This window comes from Dryas octopetala, chromosome 3 (genome assembly GCF_963921425.1).
Source record: "Dryas octopetala chromosome 3, drDryOcto1.1, whole genome shotgun sequence".
Taxonomy (NCBI): domain Eukaryota; kingdom Viridiplantae; phylum Streptophyta; class Magnoliopsida; order Rosales; family Rosaceae; genus Dryas; species Dryas octopetala.
Genome location: NC_141368.1, coordinates 22098859 through 22121890, shown reverse-complemented (window position 1 = coordinate 22121890; position 23032 = coordinate 22098859). Strand labels below are relative to the sequence as shown.

The 23032-nt window shown below is 35.6% G+C and overlaps 1 protein-coding gene across 1 annotated transcript; it reads left to right on the top strand.

Moving 5' to 3' along the window:
* Positions 1–1896: 1896 nt before the first annotated feature.
* LOC147291805 (uncharacterized) lies at positions 1897–21680 on the top strand. Its single transcript, XM_086236030.1, has 6 exons — positions 1897–2395; positions 4066–4548; positions 4881–5027; positions 5995–6422; positions 9032–9186; positions 21197–21680. The coding sequence occupies exons 1-6, from the start codon at positions 1897–1899 to the stop codon at positions 21678–21680; spliced, it is 2196 nt and encodes a 731-aa protein (XP_086092156.1).
* The last annotated feature ends 1352 nt before the right edge of the window (positions 21681–23032 follow it).

Here is a 23032-nt window from a genome sequence, read left to right as displayed (position 1 = left end):
CAAAGCAATTTAATTTCCTTCATATACATTTATATATATATAAACACCAAAAAATGCACTCCATAAGAACATAATATGCCCTTCGAAGCCCTTGTGTATTTTTTATTTCTTGGCCGGGGAGCCACCTCACACTGACTCTAGTGCATGCTTCCATAGCATCAGTTTTTCTTCTCCTATCTTTCTTCACCATGCTTAATTTCAAAACCATACAAGTAGATTTCGTCAAATATTAAATCAAGAATAAAAACAGAGCTTAAATTTCAATTAGCTTTTTATTCACTCCCTATCTTGCATGTGCATATTTAGGTGGTAAGACACCAATTCTAATTTTGGCAACAAGAAAGTATATCTTCCGTGTTTCATGCTATATTCAACCTTATACCAAATGCCTTTCAATCATAAATGCATGTAATTTCATCTTTTTAATTTTCCGAAAAAGAAGTAAATTGAATCATGTAGCTGCACAAATCAATCACATGCATAGGTTCTTTACCACCAAAAATATATATTCATCATGTGCAGTCATGCACGCAAAATTCTGAGAAGTGAGAAAATTAACCACTTTCCTGATTCAATCCTATCTGAGAATTCTTGCTTGGCAATTTCATCTTCCCAATGCCCTTGTTGGCTATCTTGATAGACATGGTGGGCTGCGTGAGCTCGAAAATCATGTCACTTGTGGCTTTGTTTCGTTTGTCTTACTTCAATCACAATACAAATGTCCGAATGTACAAACATGATGCTTTGATTTCATGAAAGCATATATAACCCAAAAGTTAATTAATTTCAATCAAATGTCTTGCTTGTTTAGAAGCCTTGAGTATGCTGTGTGGGTTTTGGTCACAAGTTTTTCTAATAAATATGCAGAGATTGCATGTACAAAATCCAAAATTTGTTTCAAAACATACATATATGATAAAGCACACCACAGATTAAATAGTTTACCATACCAATCCGACAATTTGAGAGGGTAACAATGCGAGTGGTTTGAAAGCCAAGATAAATTAGCAAATACATTTAAAACAAACTCAAATCTTTCATTTTTCTTCCAAAGCTCTCTTTAGCAAATTCATTAATCAAAAACACATTATCTCAAATTGTAATATCCCGCAACAAGTATAAATGAACATTGAGACGAAGAATACAAAATATAAACAAACTTTCCATAACCAAGTTGAAAACTAAATACGTCATTTCAAATCATAGTACGTACTTTTGACATGAAGTCATGTATGCAAGCATGCTAAAATCTTACTTGATTGTGAAATTTATAAAATCCAAGATACGTGTATTTAATTAATATAAATGATTATTTGAGAGACATTTAAAATTTAAAACTCAAAATAAATTCAAGTTAAGTCAATGAAATTAAAACCACATAGAAACATAAATTATTAAAATTCAAGGTCCACTCACAGTGAGAAAATCTAACTTCAATCCTCCGCCGGATCGTCACAAGTCACGGTCGTCTCGCCTATACAATAACCAATAAAATAAGAAATTAGTCTCAATTTATGTAAATTAATAGTGTGTGTGATAGCCTAAACGTTCCTTCCGACTCACGTTCTTCCTACTAATGTCAGGGTCCATCAATAGGATAAGCCCAGTAAACCTAACTTTTGGCTCTTCTAATTTTTCTTTGAGCTCCTTGCCTCAGTGTTGAAATTCTGGAGTGGAGACTCAAGCCATTACAACCAGTTAGCTCCACAAAGCCTCATATCTCATGAAAACCACATCGCAGAGTAGGTTCGAGTCATGGCCAGTCACGTGAGTGCAAAGATCAGGGTCGCACTCGCAACCACTGTTCCATCGCCTGTTCCATCGCAGTTCGTAGGAGCATGAAGGTCGTGGTTTGATCTCGCAGGCTGGAGCTCCCCTCAGGTCCAGCTTCGTCGCATGGCGTGCGTTCTCTGCTGCCAAGTCAGTCACGCCGGAGTTCCTGGAGTTCTCAGTTCTTCGGAGTTCAGAGTTTGGCGCCCTTTGGGTCGAGAGTGGGTCCATCTCCTCGCAGGCCTGAACTCCCCTCAGTTTGAATCATGTCGCAGCAAGTCGCGAGTTCTTCGCTGCCAACTCAACGCAGTAACCAGCGCCGCAGGTCGAGTTCGTGACGAATCCTGCGTGCATTCAAGATTGGGTCATGGCTTCGTCGAACTTGTTTTTGCCTGTCGATTGCCTGGTTCGAGCTTGCAGCCAGTCGAGTTTGCAGCCATCCACGTCGAGGCTCCGACGAGTTTGGGTTCGCAGCCAGTCAGGAGTTCGCAGCCTTGTCGAATTCCGTCGCGGTTCGGAGATTCTACCTGGTTTGAGTTCGTGGGCGATGCGAGCTCGCAGCCAGTCAATCACACGAGTTCGCAGGCCGGAGTCGGTCTCGTCGGAGTTCCTTCTGATGCTGGCGGTTTGATTCATCACAGACCCAGCTCGTTTCTAATTCAAAGTCCTTGTCCTTTGGCTGATCGTGTATTCCATAAATGATCTTGGCTACTTCAATAACGCCTTGCCGACAAGTCATTTCTGAAAGCTTCAACTCTTCAATCTCTGTTTTAGAAGCCTGCCTTCCCTTTCCGATTGCAGCACCAAAATACCTATACGAAACACCACATATCACCTATATATATATATAGAGAACCAAATGAAGGAAAATAGCATCTCGTGTTTCCCCCGATCATAATACCAATAAACCATCGATATAAATTTGGAGAGTACCTAACATTGCCAAATATTATATCATCGAAATATAGAATAATCATAAAATTCGTCAATTTATTAAATAGAAATTGAGAATCTTCCCTGATTGGGGCCTTGATCTGTGCCCCCATTATAAAGGACATCCGGAGCTTCTCTAATGGCCTTTCGTTCAGGCATTCCCATAGACGGCGCCATTTGTTGGAGCATAATTTCTCCGATTACACAATTTTCCAACAATAAAATTTCCTAATGATTTTGAGAAGCCTGAATTCCATCTTCGATCGTCGTCCGCGAAATCCGTTGGGGGGTGTACCTGCCAAAAACACTCTGATGCTTAAGTTAGAAAAATTCCTTCAGATCCCCTTTTATTTAGATCCCCTTTGATTGTTCATCATGTTGGTATTTATAGGCTTCATCATGCTTTATTCTTCCTCCATCCCACTTCATGTCTCTCCACTTCCCTTGCCCTTTAATCATGGTCTTAGTGGAGATTTTTGTGGAATGTGGCTGCTGTAGTGGGATTTTTACGTTCTATCCCCTCAGAAAATAGTTATGTGCCAATTTAAGTGGTCTATAGTTTTGGGCTTGACTTATTTTGATCCCTTGTCCAGTCCAACTAGTTTGGCATAGCCTTTTGTGGCCCAAAATGGTTTATTCCGATTTATACTAGCCTAATTTGTGGTGTTTGGCTCATGTGATTATTTTGGATCCCACACACTGTAAATCCTAAAATCATGAGTGCTATAGCAGATACCCAACCCACACAAATTAACGATGCAGAGGAGAACATACCTCCAAAATAGGCGTGATACGAAAGGAATGCAGTGAGACAAAACAAATCTCCAATCTTTTTAGCGCAATTCATCTGAAGTTGGGCTTCTACATGTCGTCCCATACCTGTGATGGTAGATTGATAGCAAGATTCATGGCACTAGTCGGAATTCAAAAACCCCCCAATATTATTAGGCTAGAATTGCTAGAATGGAGGTTGATTTGCAGAGTCCCTTAATTTTCGCTTTGACTACGTGGTTTAAGACAGTGGCAAGGAATGTAATTTCTAACAAGAAGGTGTCTTGTTTGTTTGCTGAGTTGGAATGAATTGGGCCGCATATGTTAATTTTGAATGGGTGGGTCGCATCCACTATACTACACTAGAATTGGGCCTATGTCTAAAGCTTTCTTTTTGAGAATGAACATTATACTAATTAATTTCCTTGTTTAGGCTTTTTGAGAATAAATACGAACTTTGAATATTTTTTGTTTTCCAGAGTTCTCAATTTTTTTTATCTGGCGTATGCAGACGATGTTGGACCATATATATCTTGTGTTATATATTGACATTATATATTCATCCTTCATGCATGTTTCAAATCTTTACAGCGGAACCGAGTCAAAAGAGATGGTCCTCCGAAGTCTGCGTGAACCTATTCCTCGCTGTATTAAGAGGTGACTGGAAAGTGGCTAAACGAATCATAGATAAAGATAAGACTATTTTACGTGCCAATATCATAAGAGGAAGGCAGACTGTTCTTCATGTCGCTGCTGGAGCAGGACATGTTCACATTGTGAAGGAGTTGCTGAGAATGTTAGACAAAGAGGACTTGATCTTGAAAGATCAAAATGGGAATACAGCCTTTAGTTGTGCTGTTGCAGCTGGAACTTTACCAGTGGCTAAGATGATGTTACAAATGAATCCAAGCCTGCTGGAAATTCGGGGTGGTCAAGGAAGGACACCGCTTTATTTTGCCGTTTTGTTTGGACGTGGCGAGATGGCGTTGTATCTCTACCCTAAACTAATCAAAGATATCGACCAACGGGACCGAGCTGAGATATTTTTCACTTCTATCACCAATGAATTATATGGTAAATATGCATCTTAACTAATATGTTTTCCCATTCCCTTGCATCTTATTTCTAAAAGAAAAGGATGGAATTCATTTTGGATAAGAATCCTTTATTTAATGAGGTAAAGAATAGATACATCCAATCATCCGAAAACCATGCCAATAAGTTAAACCCAAATGTTTTTAGTGTTAAATATTATTGCGTCTGTAAGGATGAAAGACTTTAGACGTCTGAGTTTAGAGCTCGTTCAAATGCTCATCCCTTTACCATTAATAAGTCACAAGTGCAGATTTTGTTCAAAAGCACTCACTCAAATTAACAAAATATCTCCGTTGCTTTTTATTATTCAGTATTAGCCTTGAAAGTTCTTCACGACTACCCGGAGTTTGCAGTGGCTTGTGACATGAATGGTGAGACGGCATTCCATTTGTTGGCTGGGAAGCCTTCAGCATTTGCCATCAACAATTCAGGAATATGGAAAAGCTTCATTCACCCATGTAATTCTCTCCTCGTTGCATCTTAAACTTCATTTAATCTTTCCATTCTAGTCAAGTTATATTGTGTTTATGTCACATGATTTGATGTTTAGGTCAAAACTAGACAATAATACTCGGACTCGTGGTACATATATGACCAACACTAACATAAATCATTTTTTAATTTTGTCCATGTTCAGGTTGACTTACATGTATTGTGAATTAGAAATTGGTCACTAAATTTCTCTTATTTTTAAACAAAACCTATCACTCATACACTCATAAAATAAAAATATACATAATCTTGTTGCTAAGAAAACATAAAAAATAATCGTATAGTTGTGTAAAAATTCATACAATATCATATCAACAAAAGGAAAATTACTCATTTTTGTAATTTGATACAAGTTAAACGAGTTTGTAATGTCGTCAGCAAAAAAAAAAAAAAAAAAAGGAATGTATTTTTATATACGATACAAATTAAATGAGTTTGTAATGTCTATTGGGTACGTTATTAGTGTTTGATATTAACCCTGCATGTTTATTATTTGTGTAATTAAATCGTGTTATTTACTAGTTTGTGTCAAGTAATAGATAATTTTAACTTGTCCCAAATTGGCAGCCTCATCAATCAGTTACAAGCATTTCATAAATTTATATTTGTTTTGACTACACAATATTTTTTATTTGGAATTACGGCTAATATTTTTTTTTTTTGAAAGTTGAAATATTTTCATATTTACAAAATATAGATATTTTTTCTTTTTCATCTAGAGAATGAAGAATTTAAATTTAGAATATCTTCTCATATTGGAAAGATAAATACCACTAAACCAATAACTATTTCGTATAGAATAGAGACATTAAAACTTAGATTATATTTGACCTTAGCGACTTGAAAAAATAGAATATTTCCATTATAACATTGGCTTGTAGAATATATGTTGGAAATCAAATTCAAGACTAACTTTTTTTTGACTTGTTGCAGGCACAGATAAGGGAAACGGGAAAAGAACTCCCGGCCTTCAATTATTAAAAAGCCTTTTGAAGGAAGTTTTAGGGAAAAGTGACAGGACGATGACCGACATTATAAGAAAGCCTTCACATGCATTATTTACCGCAGCAAAATTAGGAAACTTTGAGTTTGTGGCCGAGCTTGTTGACTGTTATCCTGATTTTATATGGGAAACAGATGACTGTAATCGGAGTTTGTTTCACATTGCAGTTATGTACCATCACGCAAATATCTTCAATTTGGTACATAAGTTCGGTTTATACAAGGATATCATACTCTCTTACAAAGATAATAAGGAGGATAACATTCTGCATTTAGCTGCAAAGTTAGCTCCACCACATCAAATGAATACCTGGTCAGCACCTGCCCTTCAAATGCAACGAGACTTATTGCTGTTTAAGGTAAACATCCTTTTCCTTTTTCTCTCGTTTTTAGTTTCTAGTTTTTTATTTTTCACTTGTATCTAGGGAATGGGAAGTAAGACTTGAACTCTTGTCATAAGTGTTGGATAAAATGCTCTACCGCTAAAGCTACTAGTCCACACACACACACACAAACTCTCTCTCTCTCTCTCTCTAAAGAAATATAGAGAGACATTCTAAGATACTTATCAATTTGTTTGATTGTGTGTGTACATATATATATATCCACACAAATTCTCTCTGCGGAACATCCATTCTTTAGAGAATTTTTATGATTTTTTATTCAATATTTGACAAAGTTCACCATTTTGGCGTATAGGGTTCTATATTTTAAGGTATAGAATTATTGTTCGAGGTTATATTTTAGATTTTAACTTTCCAGTATAGGGCAGTGGCCCAAAACTCGAGAGTTAAAATCCAAAATTTAACTGAGGAATGAGAGCTCAAATTCATGAGAGTTAAAACCGAGGAACGAGTCTTAATTGACGATTTATACCCTAAAATATTAAATCATGTCAACAATAAGATCAAAAGGCGAAAAAAAGCCATATAAAATATGCATCAGTTTTTTAATTAAAGAATGGACGTCTTGCAGAGAAAGAAAAGTCATATATATATATATATATATATATAGGTCCCTTCCATTGTGGGATCCCTTTGGAGCCCATTCTATATCATATTTCAATTATCCGAATCGTTTATTTTGTAGGTCTTTATTCCAAAATCATCTAGACAAAAACTTAGACAAATTAGAAACTACTAAAATATCTGATTTTGATCAAATAAATAGACGAACAATCTTTTTTCGATAAATACTTATAATGGTGACAATTTAATCAACGATTAATGTTTTCTGAGTTACCTAATTTTTTATAAGAATGATCATTCAATGGAGACAAAAAAAATAGAAGGTTCCGATCATTAAAGTATAATGTGGAGTGGACGCTACAAGAGATCTTTTAAATAAGCTTATTTAAGAGATCCCTTAATGGAAGATGCCAATATATACAAAAACATATATATGATATCTCTTTCTTAAAAGGGATCCCTTTTTACTTTAACCAAAAGGGATCACATTATTTGAACTATCTCACATCATGAACCAATAATATGAACCGCTTAATGTTTAGATGTACATTTAAAAACCACTCTAGGAATAATTAGCAATAATGGAACTTGTTTGACCATTTGATTATATCATCATGATTATTTCACTGTTTATCGAAAATAATGTGTTCGTCTGTTTATTTGGTCATAGTTAGATGACCAAATGGATCAGATTTAGTTGATTTTTTTAAAATGATGATTATTGAGTAGGGACCTAACAAATAAACGGTTTGGATAATTATATTGCGTTGAGGGTTGGACCTGCATGCAATCCCAATTTATACTTAAAAGGGAATCCATCTTAAGGAAGCTCTTCCATATATATATATATATATATATATATATACGTATAAGGGTCCTTCAAGTGTGGATGATCTTCAGCCGATCCTCCCTTGTATTATATGCACAAATTCTATGTGCAGGACGTCCATTCTGTACAGAGAAAGACTATATATTTATAGTCATGTTCAAGTGAGGATGCATGTGCATATATATATATATATATATATATATGCATCCTTACATAGTTAATTAAAGAACGGACGCATATGTTTTATGGTTTTTTTAATTTTCACCATTTGATCTTAAACTTGGCAGGATTTAATTATTTAGGGTATAAATCATCAATCGAAACATATTTTTTGGTTTTAACTTTCATGATTTTGAGTTTCTGTTTCTCCCAAAACTCGAGAGTGAAAACCTAAAATATAACCTCGACCAATAATTCTACCCTAAAATATATATATAGAACCTTATACCCTAACATGTTGAACCATGTAAAAAATGGCCTAAAAATGACAAAATGTCATAGAAATACCCATGTTTGTTCTTTAGATAAAGAACGGACATCCTGTAGAGAGAATTTATGTGTATATACAAACACACATATGGTATTGGATGGAGCTTCTATTATGGGATCTCTTGAATAAGGTTTTTTGAAGGATTCCTTAGTGGAAGTTGTAATTAAAATATTGATAATTACAATTTTAATTAGAGATAATTAGGCTTAAGTCTTTTATAAAAACAGTTATTCGATGAAGACCGAGAGTGTTTTAAAATTTATAAGAAAATTTTTTTAATTCATAATAAAGTTCTTTAATTTATAAGAATTTTTTTTAATTCATAATAAAGTTCTTTTAATTTATAAGAAAATTCTTTGAATTCATAATAATAGTCTTCCCTCGATTTGAAGGGTATTTCCCCTCCTAGGGTGTAGAGTGGGTTTTACACTCTTTGTAAAGGCTGCATGTTATGTTTTAACTTTAGGATTTTGGGCAGAGCCTAAAATTTCAGAGTTAAAACCTAACATAAAACCGTCAAAGAAGAAAAATAAAAGGACTTGATTAAAAATCCTAAATCACTACCGGTCTAAGTCTAAGAAATACTCATAAAATGGACTGGACTCTAAGTCTCCCTTTTAATTATCTGGTTAGTTTCCGAGTGTTTTTAATAACACAATGCCTCATATTATCAATGTGCAGGAGGTGAAAAAGGCTGTTCTGCCACATTACCTAGAGATGAAAAATTCAGAAGGTAAAACACCTACAGACATATTTATTGAAGATCATAAAGGTTTATTGGAAAATGGAGAATGGCGGATGAAAAGAATGGTGCATGCTTGTTTTAAACATCGTTGGTTATAAAGTTTATCTAATAATTGGACTCAGACGTGGGGTGGGCGAGGTGATTTCTGGCAGCATGTGCGCAACCTATTGTGGGGTTCTATAGTGCCAGGGAGACGAAATTACTTGCCGCAGGGATTGGCCTCCAGTTTGCTTATCATTTGGGATTTCGCAATGTTTTCTTTTTGGGGGCCATTGGGTTTTTGCAATCTTATTTTGGATATGGATGCGCAAGATGTTGTTTGTAGTAGGCCAAAATACAATTTTGGTCTCTATATTTTAACGAAACTTCCATTTTAGTCCTTGTTCTTTCAATTTTGGCAATTTCAGTCCTGTACTTTCATTACTCTTGCAATTAGGTCCAAACTGTTAACTCCGTTTATTTTTTAGACAAAAATATGACGTGGCGGCGCATATGAATGAGTATTTTTTACATTTCATGATTAATAATGTCTTAAAAAAAAAGGAAAAAATAATCTAAAAGTTAAATATTGTTGTAAATATCATTAATTATGTGACTGTCCATTATCATGTTTAATATTTATCTTCTGTATTATTTAGAACAATTGTATAGATAATTAAGGGGAGTCCAATTCATTGTAAAATCGGAGACCTTAAGGGTTTATCGCAGATCATCCTAGAGCCTATAAATAGAGGCCTTATATGAATGAGAAAGACACTCTGATTCCTTCCCAATTCTCTCTTATGTTCTCTCTATATTTTTCTTTATTTTATAACACGTTATCAGCACGATAGTCTCTCTTATATTTTATTTTCTTATAAACTCTTCTTGAATTAAGAGTCATGTGGTGCAACCTTGTTGCTTTTTGACCAATACTCTTGATCTTAGAATTGTTCTATTTATATAGTTTATGTGTTATACTCTTCTTGTGCCTCCATGATATTTGTCCTATCTATACACGAGTGCTTCAAGATATATAGGTGTTTTCAATAGGATGCTTAATTCTCACGTTGAATGATCTGATTCAGTTGGGTATCTGTCTATTCTATATCTGCTAGTTTTCCTATATCTCGTTATATGCTATTCAATTTATATATATATATATATGCGTACATATTGTTGATAGTTTTTCCAAATAAGTAGATGAGTACTTATATATCATATGAGTTTACTAGCTTGCTTCTTTGAATTACCCGAGGTCCATGAGTTAAAGGCTCCAATAAGAAGCACGTCTTTCTATTTCCTTCCTCTTAATATATATATATAGGAGAAGTATTTTTGATAATGCAGGTCGAAGTATATCATAATCTTGTGCACAGTGGGAACCTAATAATCGTTTAAGCCAACACATATTCCATGTTTCCATATTGTTTTGTTTCACCCTATGAATTGACATGCAGGTTTGAATCCATTGATTCAATTCAATTCATCGTGAATATATGTTCCTATATTGAGAGAACAAAATCATGAATTTCTTTTACGAAATATTGGCTTATATATTATGCTCTCATACGTACTTAATATATTATGTATATAATTATAAGCTTTGATCAATTATGTCTCGTGTGCCTCTTCAGAAAAGAGAATATATTTGCACCTGTATATGTTATCTATACCGGCCTCTTGCTATCATGGGGTTTTCTTATTAATTGGGTTGGATCAATTTTGTTAGTTTACAGGTTTGTTTAATTGGCATCTCTAACCTATTATTATTGTTTATGATGATTTATCTCTTTGATTGTATAATGCCAATTTTGGTTGAGATCTTTTAAGATGTGGGATTCAATTTATATATATATATTATATAGCAGCAAGGTTTCATGGTATTGGAAGCTTGAGAACGTGGTAGATTATTTAGTCTTATGGTGGAAAAATATTGGTACAATTTTTATCAGTCTGGCCTATATACTATTCCTTTTATTGGTTACTAATCTCTTGCAGATCTGATTCAACTCTCTCCTCTTTAGGAGTTGTTTTATACTTAATTGTGTGATGCATGGATGCACCTTTAATCATCTTTATCGACAATAGCTGTTAATTTTATATCTTGTATATGCATGTGCCAAATAATTTAATTATCTTTTCTTATTTGTACTCATTTATATCATCCAATATTTGTTTTAAATATGTGATCTTTATCACCAAGTTTATCTGGATTAAATATTCCATGATTCTGAAATTGATTAAGAGGTCTGAAGTTCCTCAATCCTAAGTGAGTGCCAAAAGAGCCTCCTATGCAAATTGAATGAGAGGTCTGAAGTTCCTCAATGCTAATTAAGTGAGTGCCAAAGGTGCCTCCTATGCAATGAAGGACCTATTGTTCCTTTTGATTTTGGAACCAAAAGTTCCCATGGACCTACATATTTCAAAGCTGAAATTAGGCTTATTGGATCCCAATTATATGAGCTAATATGTTCACATCATTGGTTATCATGGATCCTGATAAATTATCCCTTTTGTTATGTAGTGTCCGAAAATATGTCAAATCACACAAAAGAGATCATAACCTATAGTTCCTTGATCCCTATGATATTTATTGAGGGCCAAAAGTTCCTCAACCTCAACGATCATAATTTACTATTCTTTGATCTTATGAAATTGAGGGCCAAAAGTTTCTTCATCCCAATGATCAGAATCTACTATTCCTTGATCCTTATAAAATTGATTGAAGGCCAGAAGTTCTTCAACCCCAAAATTAAATGATCATAACCTATAGTTCCTTCATCCTTGATTCTCATCAAATCACTTGAGGGTTAGAAGATCCCCAATTATTAATACATCGTATGAAGGGCAAAAAGTGATCCAAATTTTATGAAATCACATGAGAGCCAAAACTGCCTCAATTCTTATTCAAAGAGAGCCAAAGCGCCTCAATTCTTATTGCTTGAGAGCCAAAGTGCCTCAATAATTATAACATGAGAGTCAAAGTGCCTTGATCCTTTTACGATTGAATGAGAGCAAACAATGTCTCAATTCTCATACGATATATTAATGAGGGCCCAAAGATCGCCAAATTTTATAAACTCTATGGAGGCACTAAAGATCTTCAATATTTGTACAATTCAAATGAGAGTCAATAAATCTCAATTTGTGCATATTAAAATGAGGGCCTATAGCTCCTCAACCAAATCAAGAATTGAAAATTCCATGAGAAAATAGTCTTTGAAAGATCGGAATAAAAATTCCTTGACCATGAGTTTGAAAAAAGTTTCATGATTGATACATGAAAGTGCATTTATTTAGTGCAATTGTAGGGTTTGAAACTCTAATTAAATGCTATGGGCCAATAATGCAAGGAACAAAGTTCTAACTTCAAAATGCCTAAGAATTAATATGCATTACATGCAAAAGCTCTATTGGAGCCCGTTCTATGAACAAGATTTTGGGCATATACGAAAATATATCATATGAACTTGAAGTTCATGTTCTCTCAAGAACCTATTGTTCTATGATCTTATAGTCCACATTTTGAGGCTCATTGAATTGATCAAAATCGGACATGAACTTAAAGTTCTATTTATATATTGAATCCCTATTAGATTATTTCAGATTTTTCAAATGTTGAACATTGTTAAGTTTAAGTTTGATGGTGATTTTTTTTTATGGATCATTGAATATTGATATTAAGATCCACATAAATGACTCAAAGATCATTTTGATCATATGGAATTTCCAATGGAAATATGATATGTTGAACCCATAAAGGGTGATAATTTTCCCGCTGTTAGGGGGAGAAAGGCCGATTCCTATAGAACGGCGTGAAATTTATGAAAAACATCATCATGTTTGATTGATCCCAAGTATGAACCTATAGTTCAAAGGATCATTCACTTGCACAAATTGTAAGTCAATTGTTATATGTGTTGACACAAATAAAGTGACACAATCACATGTCTCAATTGCAAATGGCTCAGCCAGGTTGATGTCCATGTAGGACAACTTGATAATATGAATGACACGCCTTTAGCATTGTAAATGTATAGGCTCCCAAAGGTTTAGACCATATGGAAAGGTCCATACAAGCCCAATGATTATATTCACATTCTCTAAATAATCATCCAAATGAGATGACAGTCTTAGAAAAGACACAAGTCTATGAGATGAGAATTAAAGCCCCTGAAGAGGCTTGGGTACCCAATAGTTTGAAATATCTATTATGCATGCATATAAGAGAATTGTGGGATACAAACAAGCCGATCATCAATGATATATTGATATATTCATAGTACGTACTAAATTCATTAAGGGCTGTGGTGATGAGAAACCATGTTTATGATAATGTAGACAAATAAATGATTGGCCAAACTGGAAAGAGGCAATTCTAGTAAAATTGATTATGATTGAGAAACGTGGATTAATTGGACATATAGTTCAAACACCAAATTAGAGATGATAAACCATAAAGGTTGCAAATGGGTGTTTGTTGTAAAGCAAAATTAAATCGCTAATATGGCACAAGATTTCTCAATGAGACATGAAATTTGATATTCTCCTACTATAGATGCAACCACACAACGTTTTCACTGCATATGGAGATTTACATATATAAAATGCTTGAGGCACATTACCAAGCGATTTCCTAAGGAATTTAAAGCTCAATGTCTATTGAAATATACATTGTGCCATGAAATACATGAGTTGCTTAAAGCAAATTCTTGAAGAATTCAAAGAGCTTGAAGCTCAAATTATGTACTCAAGTTTATTACCATAAATATGGTTTAAATTGCCTCAATGGGTACTTTGATAATAGATAAATTGAATTCAAATTCAATGTCGTTGCAATGTATTTAAAACACTTGGATAAATCAATTGGAGCTCCCGAAGAGCCTTTGAAAACATACAAAAATTTGTATATATTAATGGCTAATTATGCTATGTAATCTCTCCAATGATCCAAGTATTGATTTCCTTCTTTTATTTTTTCGATCCCTTATCAATAATAGGGCGTACATGAGATTTGAGAATTATATCTAAGCACTTGATTTAGTGAAACTATATTTTGTTGGCATTGTTTAAATCTCAACAGAAATTCAATGGATGATCCCCTATTGATGGCATGTGCACTGCCAAACTTGACTGTTTAGTATATGACATTTGAGATGAGTTATCAACAAGTCAAATTAATGTTTGTTGTTAACAGGGGGAGTAACTCATCAAGGGGAGCATCCAACCATTTTACGTGTTGTACTCTTTTTCCTTCGACTAGGTTTTTATCTCAACGAGTTTTTCCTAGCAAGGTTTTAATGAGGCAGCATTAAGCGCATCCAATATTATATTAATGATCTTGCAAATTGTTGTACTCTTTTTCCTTCTCTTTGGTTTTATCCCAATGAGTTTTCCAAGCAAGGTTTTAACTAGGCAATCTTCACTGATTGGAGAAATTTATCAGCATCAGGGAGAGCGTGCCATCAAGTATTGTACTCTTTTTCCTTCGTCCAAGGTTTTTGTCCCATTGGGTTTTTTTTTCCTGGCAAGGTTTTAATGAGATAGTGTCGAATGCCCATCATATCTATCAGAAACACATGAAGATTGTACTCTTTTCCTTAGCTAGTCTTTTTTTGTAATGACCCGACCCAAATTTCACGAGAAATCTAAATTTTCATTCGTCATGGCTATTTAGAGGCGTAGTGAGAAATTAAATTGTGAGACTTTGTATTTTTCTCAAAAGTTATTTTAAATATTTTGAGAATTTATTTGGATCATTTTGGGGAATTATTTTGAAAATAAAAAGGTTTTAGTTTAATTTTTTTAATTTATGTTTTAAATTGGGTTTGACCCAAAAGTTGACTTTTAAAATTAGTGGGCTTTCGTCTTCGACTTTGGGCACGTTGAATAAGTCTCGAGTCCACGAGTTCGTAAACACGTAGCACGCGTCGATCCGAGTTACGGTTTGAGAGATACAGGCAATTGAAACGAGGGGCAATTTTGTAAATTTACAGAAATGAGTTTTAAAAACCCAAAATCAGTCTATCTCTCCTCACATTCTTCTCTCTCTCCCCCCCCCCCCCCCCCCCCGACTTCTCTCGGGCTCTCTGGAATTTTCCTCCTCGTGCACACACACCCCCTTCGAGACACCATCGCCGGCCACCCCCGCCGACTTTGATCTCTGGCGAGCACCCCCAGACGCCAACCACCCTCCCCCGAGCTCTCTCTCTCTCTCTCTCTCTCTCTCTCTCTCTCGCACCTCCCCTGCGCGCACACACAGCCGCCACCGGAAACCACGCCGTCAACCACCTTCCACCGACCCAGGCCCATCGGCGTGATCCCCCGGCGCCAGTCAACCTCCCAGCTGCTTTCCCGCGCCACCCCGTGCTTCCACCTGCGCGATTTCTTCTCGAAAAACCACCACATGCCGCCGACCTCTCTCTTTATTTCCGGCCAATTTCTGACACCAATTCCCTCAATTCCAGGTGGGTTTTCTTCCCTTCTTAGTAGGCTTTCATTCTCTTATGGCTTGATTGTCTGAATTTGAGTAATTGTTACAGATTGAATTTGGGAAATTGATGTCATTTCGGGATTTCTTTGGGGTTTTCAGATTGGGGGTGATGATTGTTGTTTATCTGGACATAATTGAAATATTAGGAAGTTCAATTAATGTTTAGGATGTAGAAATTGAGTGGGTTTGAGAAATTTTGATAATTTTGGCAAATTTTGGCATTGGAACAGCCTCTTGGGCGGCAATCATCGAAACTTTGAACCTATGAAGCACGGATACAGATACGGATACGGCGATACGACAAATTTCTAAAAATTAAGATACTATACGTCATGGATACTTTAAATATATAATAAAAATATACGGCAATTAAAAATATATATTAATATATAATAATAAAAATATGAATAAATTAAACCATACTTTAAATATCATAAAAATTCAAATTCAAATTCATCATTCAAATTTAAATTCATTTAACTCAAACTCTAAAGACTTAAAAAAATTATCCAAATTTTACACATATATTGCATAGCTCTTTTGAAAACATATTACAAGTGAAACATATATATTATTAATTAATATTACACATGGTATTGGGTAACATATATATTAACTAATATTACACATGCTACTAGGTAACATATATCATTATATTATATTATTAACTAATATTATAGATGGTATTGGGTTTTCCACCGAATTGGAGAGTCAAGAAATGATTTAATATAATATTATGCCACCGAATTGGAGAAAGTCAAGAAACAAATATACAAGCTGTTAATAATATAATATTATATTATATTACAAGTTTTCAAGTTTCCATATTAATCTCAACTAGTACAGACTACAGACTAAAACTGGGGATGCAGACACCCAAAGGGAAAACAGTAAAGGAAATGATCTGTACAGAATTATCAAGAAAAGCAGCAAGCCCACAAGAAATGGATGATTACGAACTGATCTGGAACAGAACTTGTCGGCGGTGCAGCGCAAGTCGATCTTTTGGAGTGGGTTTCTGCGCATTCAATTTGGGTTTTCAATTTGGGTGAAGTGGGTTTCTGAATTTCTGCGCATCTGATTTGAGTTTCCAAGATGAAGAAGATGAAGTGGCTGAAGAACACTGAAGGATACCAGTGTCGAGAGCAAATGATACGCGTATCCAATGAGTCAAATACGTATCCTTTGACCTGGATACGTATCCAATGCGTATCTGTTCGTATCTGAAGCGTATCCATATCCGATACGAGATACGGCACCAAAATGGCGTATCCATGCTTCAGAGCTTCGAACCCCCACTGTCTTTTTGTGATTTTGGGATTTATTTCTGGTAATATTTTGAGTGGGTGATTGGTTTTGGGTATGTAGAGTGTGGTTGGAGAAGCCGATGTTGTTTAGGGGCGGAAATGTGAGACTGGGTCGATAACAAATTTCTCTAAAACGAGCTTTTCGACCGAAATAAGTCTTGTGCAAATTTTCTTTTAAGTTTAGGATTAGTTTGAATGGTTGGGTGACATTGGTTAGAGCTGAGAAGCTTTGGATGTTTGAGGAGGTGTTTGTGAGTTTAATTTTAGCGTTGTAAATCGTTGTGTTGGATGAGAGACGGGTGTATCGTACACACACCTTTAATGTGGCCAAGTCGAGGCTAATTTTATTTTATTGTTTATTTATATAGGCGAGACGACCGTGACTCGTGACGATCCAGCGAAGGATCGAAGTTAGAGCTCTCCTTGTGAGTGGACTTTTATTTGTGAAAGCATTTTATAAACCTTATGAATTTACTTATTTGATTATCTTGAGTTTTAATTGAGAATTAGTAAATCAGAGTTGACTTTCGGGTCTTCTAGTAAGATTATAGAAATTTATTAATTTTATTAATCTTAATATCTCGAATTTGATTTGGGATTTGGTGAATAAATGTTGGATTTCAGATTTCAAATGCTTCTTTAATAAGTTTTTAAAACATATATCTACATGTTGGTTTTAGTCAGTTGCTGGGCTTTGGGAAAGGAATTTAGTTTCTCATCTTATATACTTGGTTCATTTAATATTTCGTTTTGTCGAAAAATATTATTTTGATTTATGTATATTGAACTTGATTTGAATTATGCATGTTGACATATGGATTTAAAGACTCTTTTGGGAAAGTACAATGACTATTTATTTTTGGAAGTGGAAATGTTGTGAATTGAAAATGCAAGTACTGATCGGACGAGCCTGCCTATGTAAAATGCACGAGATTGTGGCCAGGATACGAGCCTGCTTGTGCGGAGTGACCCTCCGTACGAGATTGTGGCCAGGATACGAGCCTGCTTGTGCGGAGTGACCCTCCGTACGAGATTGTGGCCAGGATACGAGCCTGCCCGTGCGGAGTGACCCCTCCGTACGAGATTGTGGCCAGGATAAAAGTCTGCCCGTTTGTGGCCAGGACATTGTCTACGGTACGAGTAAGAGTATGGTGTGAATTTTAAGTATAAGTGTTTTGAGATATCAGTTTACAAAGATAATTTCAGTTCAGATTTGATATTTCTCGGCTTGAACAGTTTTATTACCTTTTCAGTATATCGAGATTTATTTGAGATGATTTTCGAAAATGGATTGCGAAATGGTTTTGAAACTGGGGAATTGCAAAGAACAATTGTGAGGTCTTTGAGATTTTTATTTTAAGACTTCTAAAAGGATAAATAAATTTTATGTTTCGTTTTCTTAACTCGTCTACTCACTGAGTTTGTCTCACGTTTTCTCTATTGTTAATTTTTCCCCCAGGTAGTAGCTTTGGTGGAGGTTGAGCCAATCACGTCGAGGCATATACGTCCATATGCTTACTCGAACCTTGTAGGCGCCATTTTCGTCGTGTAAAAATTCCTTGTAATAGATTAGTGGCTCTGATAACCACTTTTAAATTTTAAGATGGTTTTTCTTTGAAATTGTTGGATCTGAGACCTTTTTTGATTGTGGTAGAGGTGGTTGATGATTTAGAAATGCTTTTACAAGTTTTCAAATTTTTGGGTTAGTCCATTTTCAGGGGAGGTTTTGCCGAATTTTCGGTAGGATTTTCCTTGATTTTGGACCTCATAGGACCTCTCCGGGTTTCAGGGTGGGATTCGGGGGCAGTCCTGTCATTTTTCCCATAGGGTTTTGGCTAGTAAGGTTTTTAATGAAGCAATTGTTACATTCAATGGACATCTAAGGGAAAGTGTTGTAAATATCATTAATTATGTGGCTGTCTATTATCATGTTTAATATCTATCTCCTGTATTATCTAGAGCAATTGTATAGATAATTAAAAGGAGTCCAATTCATTGTAAAATAGGAGACCTTGAGGGTCTATTCCAGATCATCCAAGAGCCTATAAATAGAGGCCTTATGTGAATGAGAAAGACACTCTGATTCCTCCCCAATTCTCTCTTATGTTCTCTCTACATTTCTCTTTATTTTATAACAAATATAATATAAATACACTCTTTTTTATTCATTTTATCATTTTCTTTGATATTTTTTAAACCTAAAAAATAAACTGGATAGCAACTGCAGATTAGGAAGATTGCGATCAAGAATGGGTGGTTAGACGGGGGTGGTGTTGGTGGGCAAGGTAGAGCTTAGGTCACGGGGAGGGTAAGTTCCATAATTTTTTTTATATAAAACAAAAAGATAATTAAAAAAGAAAGAAAATTAAGACAAACTTAAATAATTAAGAAAATAATAATACGTGTATCCAAGTGTGATTGGGCCACAACATTTGGATAAATGTGTTCCACTCAAAGGTTATTTAAAATGTCCAAAATATCTCTGCTACGTCATATTTCCACCAACCATTTAAGCCTAATTAACGATTGTTGTTTTTTTCCTAGAGTAAATTTATTTAACCTTTTTCCAACTCTAAGTTAACTCGCAAGTGTGCGAATCGTATTTATAGCAAATGATACAAGTATGAGGTCGATCCCATGAGGAACGATTAAATATCAACAAATCAATTCAACTTATTAATTAGAACACTTTAACACACACACACACACACACGAGTAGGGGGTTGATTTAGGGTTGAAACACACGCACACCACCACACACACACAATTATCTTGCAATGTTAAAAATTCAGAATCCATTCCAATTATGTCTAATTCAACCATCATGATTGTTAGCTTTTCAATTCAAACACAAGTATTAAAGTTTGACTACTAAAAGCTTTGATTATTCCCTTTTTGAAATTATTCATCTACGTGATAACTGATATGTTCATAAATTCATATCCTTTTATATTCCTCTTATTTAGTTTTTGTAAGTTCATTTGATTAAAAGCTTTAAATTTCATTTAGTCTTGTGTTTTTAGATTCCGAACAATAAAATGAGAAATTTCACCATTCATTCTCCTTAATAGATTTTAACATGAATCCAATTGGAGATAGAAGCTAACACCTTGAAGTTATTCCAGGTTAAATTTCGTGACATTTGAAGACTTCTAAGGTGTTCATTTTGAATTTCAAAGTCAGCCCAAAACTGCACCCGAGGAGAACTGAGTCAGCTGCATTGTGTGGGGCATAACATTTTGGTTTGAGCTTGGATTGTTGAATATAATATATGGTTGGAAAGAAGACATCCAGGGCTTTCTATTCATATATAAAACGTAAACTTCTGAGTTGGTTAAGGCCTCCAAATTGCTCTCCAAAGAAAGCTCAGAAATCCTGTCAGAAAAAGGATAAAGTGGTCCCAAGGCATCTTTCCATTTTGGGTAATTGCCTATCACATGCTCTCTTTCCTTCCCCTTTGTTTGCCCATTCTAAGCAAAATTCAGAAACCACAATGTGAAGGCTCTAAATGAGGCAAAGAGAAATCTACCTATCTCAACATCCTTTAAGGATCATCCATTGAGGGATAAGATGAAATATTCTCATTTTTGAATTAACCAAACCTTATCCCTTCATTTTCTTTTAATCCTAGCCACATATTCTAGACATAACAACTCACCCAAACCAAAACACCCTCTCATTTTTGAGCTCTCCTATCCATCCTCTCTAATTTCACTCATTTCATCATTCATTTCATCATCTCATCTCAAAAACACACATCTCATCTTCCAACTTCCAAAACCCTAGCCTTTTCTCATCTCTCTACATCATTTCTTTTCTCTATCTTCCCTCCATCAACTCTTCATCTCCAAAAAGCCAAACACCATCACAACACCCATCTACCATATTCACCACCATTATTGCAAGAGGAGCTTGGAGGCACTTGGGACAAGAAGCTATTTTGGGCATCCTTGGAGGGGTGACACCCCTTGGGAGCTTGCCTTCAACATCTAGAGTTTTCTCTTTTCCTTCTTGTTTCCATTTATGTTTCAATTTGTGATGTTGTTTGTAACTTTTATGGCTAGTGAGTAGTTTCTTGATTTGGGGCTAGGAATCTAGCCCTAGCCCAACCATGTAATGACTTTGTGATTGGTGATATAAACGCATCCATCCAATGTCATAAAGTAGTTTTCTATTGCGTTTTAGTTTAATTGTTTCACTTTTTGTGTATTAGTTTGTGTACATTTGTTAGTTACTCTTTTCTTTTATTGACATTGGATGCTTTCTTGAGTTTCTTTCTTTTATCCTTGTGACTTATAGTGTTCTTGCTCTCTTGATAGGTGTATGAGTGAAAACCCAACCACTTCAAGTTCACACATTATTTTGAGAAGTGGGAAGGAATTGATAGAGTTTACAAAGGGTAGATCAAGAGAAAGAGGTACAAGGAAGACAAGGGAAAAATCACCTCCAAAGGAAGCAAGGATGGGGGATAGGAATCCACCTCTACCACCACTAGAGGAAGAAAGACCTTTGAGAGATTTTACACTACCTCTTTTGGCCACTCATCCTAGTTGCATTGTGCTTCCACCTTGTGCAAATGCATTTAAGATCATGCCGGGTACATTGCAATTGTTACCTAGCTTTCATGGAATGACAAGTAGTGATCCCTATTTGCATATCACCGAATTTTGTGAAGCTTGCTCAATCGTACAACTAAATGGAATTAATGAGGACAATTTAAGGTTAAGGCTTTTCCCATTCTCATTGAAGGACAAAGCTAAGCAATGGTTATACAAGTTGCCGACCGCAAGCATCCATACATGAGAGGAAATGCAAAAGAGCTTTCTCCAAAAGTTCTTTCCACCATCAAAGACCAATGCTCTTAGGCAACTCTTAATGCAATTTAGGGAGCAACCTAATGAGCTATTTCATGAAGCATAGGAGAGATTCAAAGATATGGAAAATGGTTGCCCTAATCACGGTCTCACCAAGTGGATGATTCTCAACTTCTTCAACAATGGGTTGACTCAAGAGACAAGGAGAAGAGTGGACTATGCATGTGGAGGAAGCTTTATGGACAAAACCGAAAGGGAGGCCGTAGAGGTTCTTGACAATTTGAGTGAGACTTCACAACTTTGGGACAATGTCAATGATAGGTTGCCAATGAAGGATATGAACTTATCTATGAAAGAGCAACAAGAAGAGGAGTATTTGACATGGACACTCCTCACATCAATGTGCAACAAGAATTGAAGAAAATAGAGGCCACAATGAACAAGAAGCTTGATTTGCTTCTCAATGCTCAACAAGGGAATTCTAGCTATGCACCATCTTCATCTATGGCAAGCAAGGAAGTGGAGCATAGTAGTATGATATGTGAGAGCTTGCAACATGAGACAATGCAATGTCCTCAAGGAGGTTCATTTCCGGAATTTATGGAGCAATGCAACCAACTTGGTTATCAACAAAGACCAAGGAATGATCCTTATAGCAACACTTACAATCCGGGGTGGAGAAACAATCCAAACTTTAGATAGAGTGACCAACCACAAGCACCTCAAGCACCATCCTATCCAAGTCGTGAGCAAGGCCAAGGGTTTCAAAGGCCTAATGGTGGCTATCAAGGTGCTAGTAGCTCTTCATTCAACAACCAAGGAGCCATCAATTCATATCAAGCTCCTAGGGCACCCTACCAAGCTCCTTCACAACAACAACAAATGCATCAAGAGGTAATCAAAAAACCCTCTATTGAAGATTTGCTAACTAGTTTCATCATAGAGAGCAAAGGAAATCAAGCCAAGCAAGATGAAAAGATCAACATTCTAAGCAATGGTTTGAACAAACATGAGATGCAAATGGGGCAATTGGCCAATGAGGTTAGAGAAAGGAAGCAAGGTGTGTTTCCAAGCATGGTTGAGAACAATCCAAAGCATGAGCAAGCTAAACTTATCACTACCTTGAGAAGTGGCAAGGAGTACAACAATCAAGTAACCTTGCCAAGCTTTGAGGAAGAGGTACAAGAGCAACCTAGGGAGCACACCAAGGCACAACAAGGAAAGCCACTTGCACCACCCGGATTTGAGAAGCAAGAGAAGAACAAAGGGAAGGTCATGGAATTAGGTGATAGTGAGGTGAATTTGGGGTACAATGGTGGTTATCCTAAGGCTTTGAAGGAC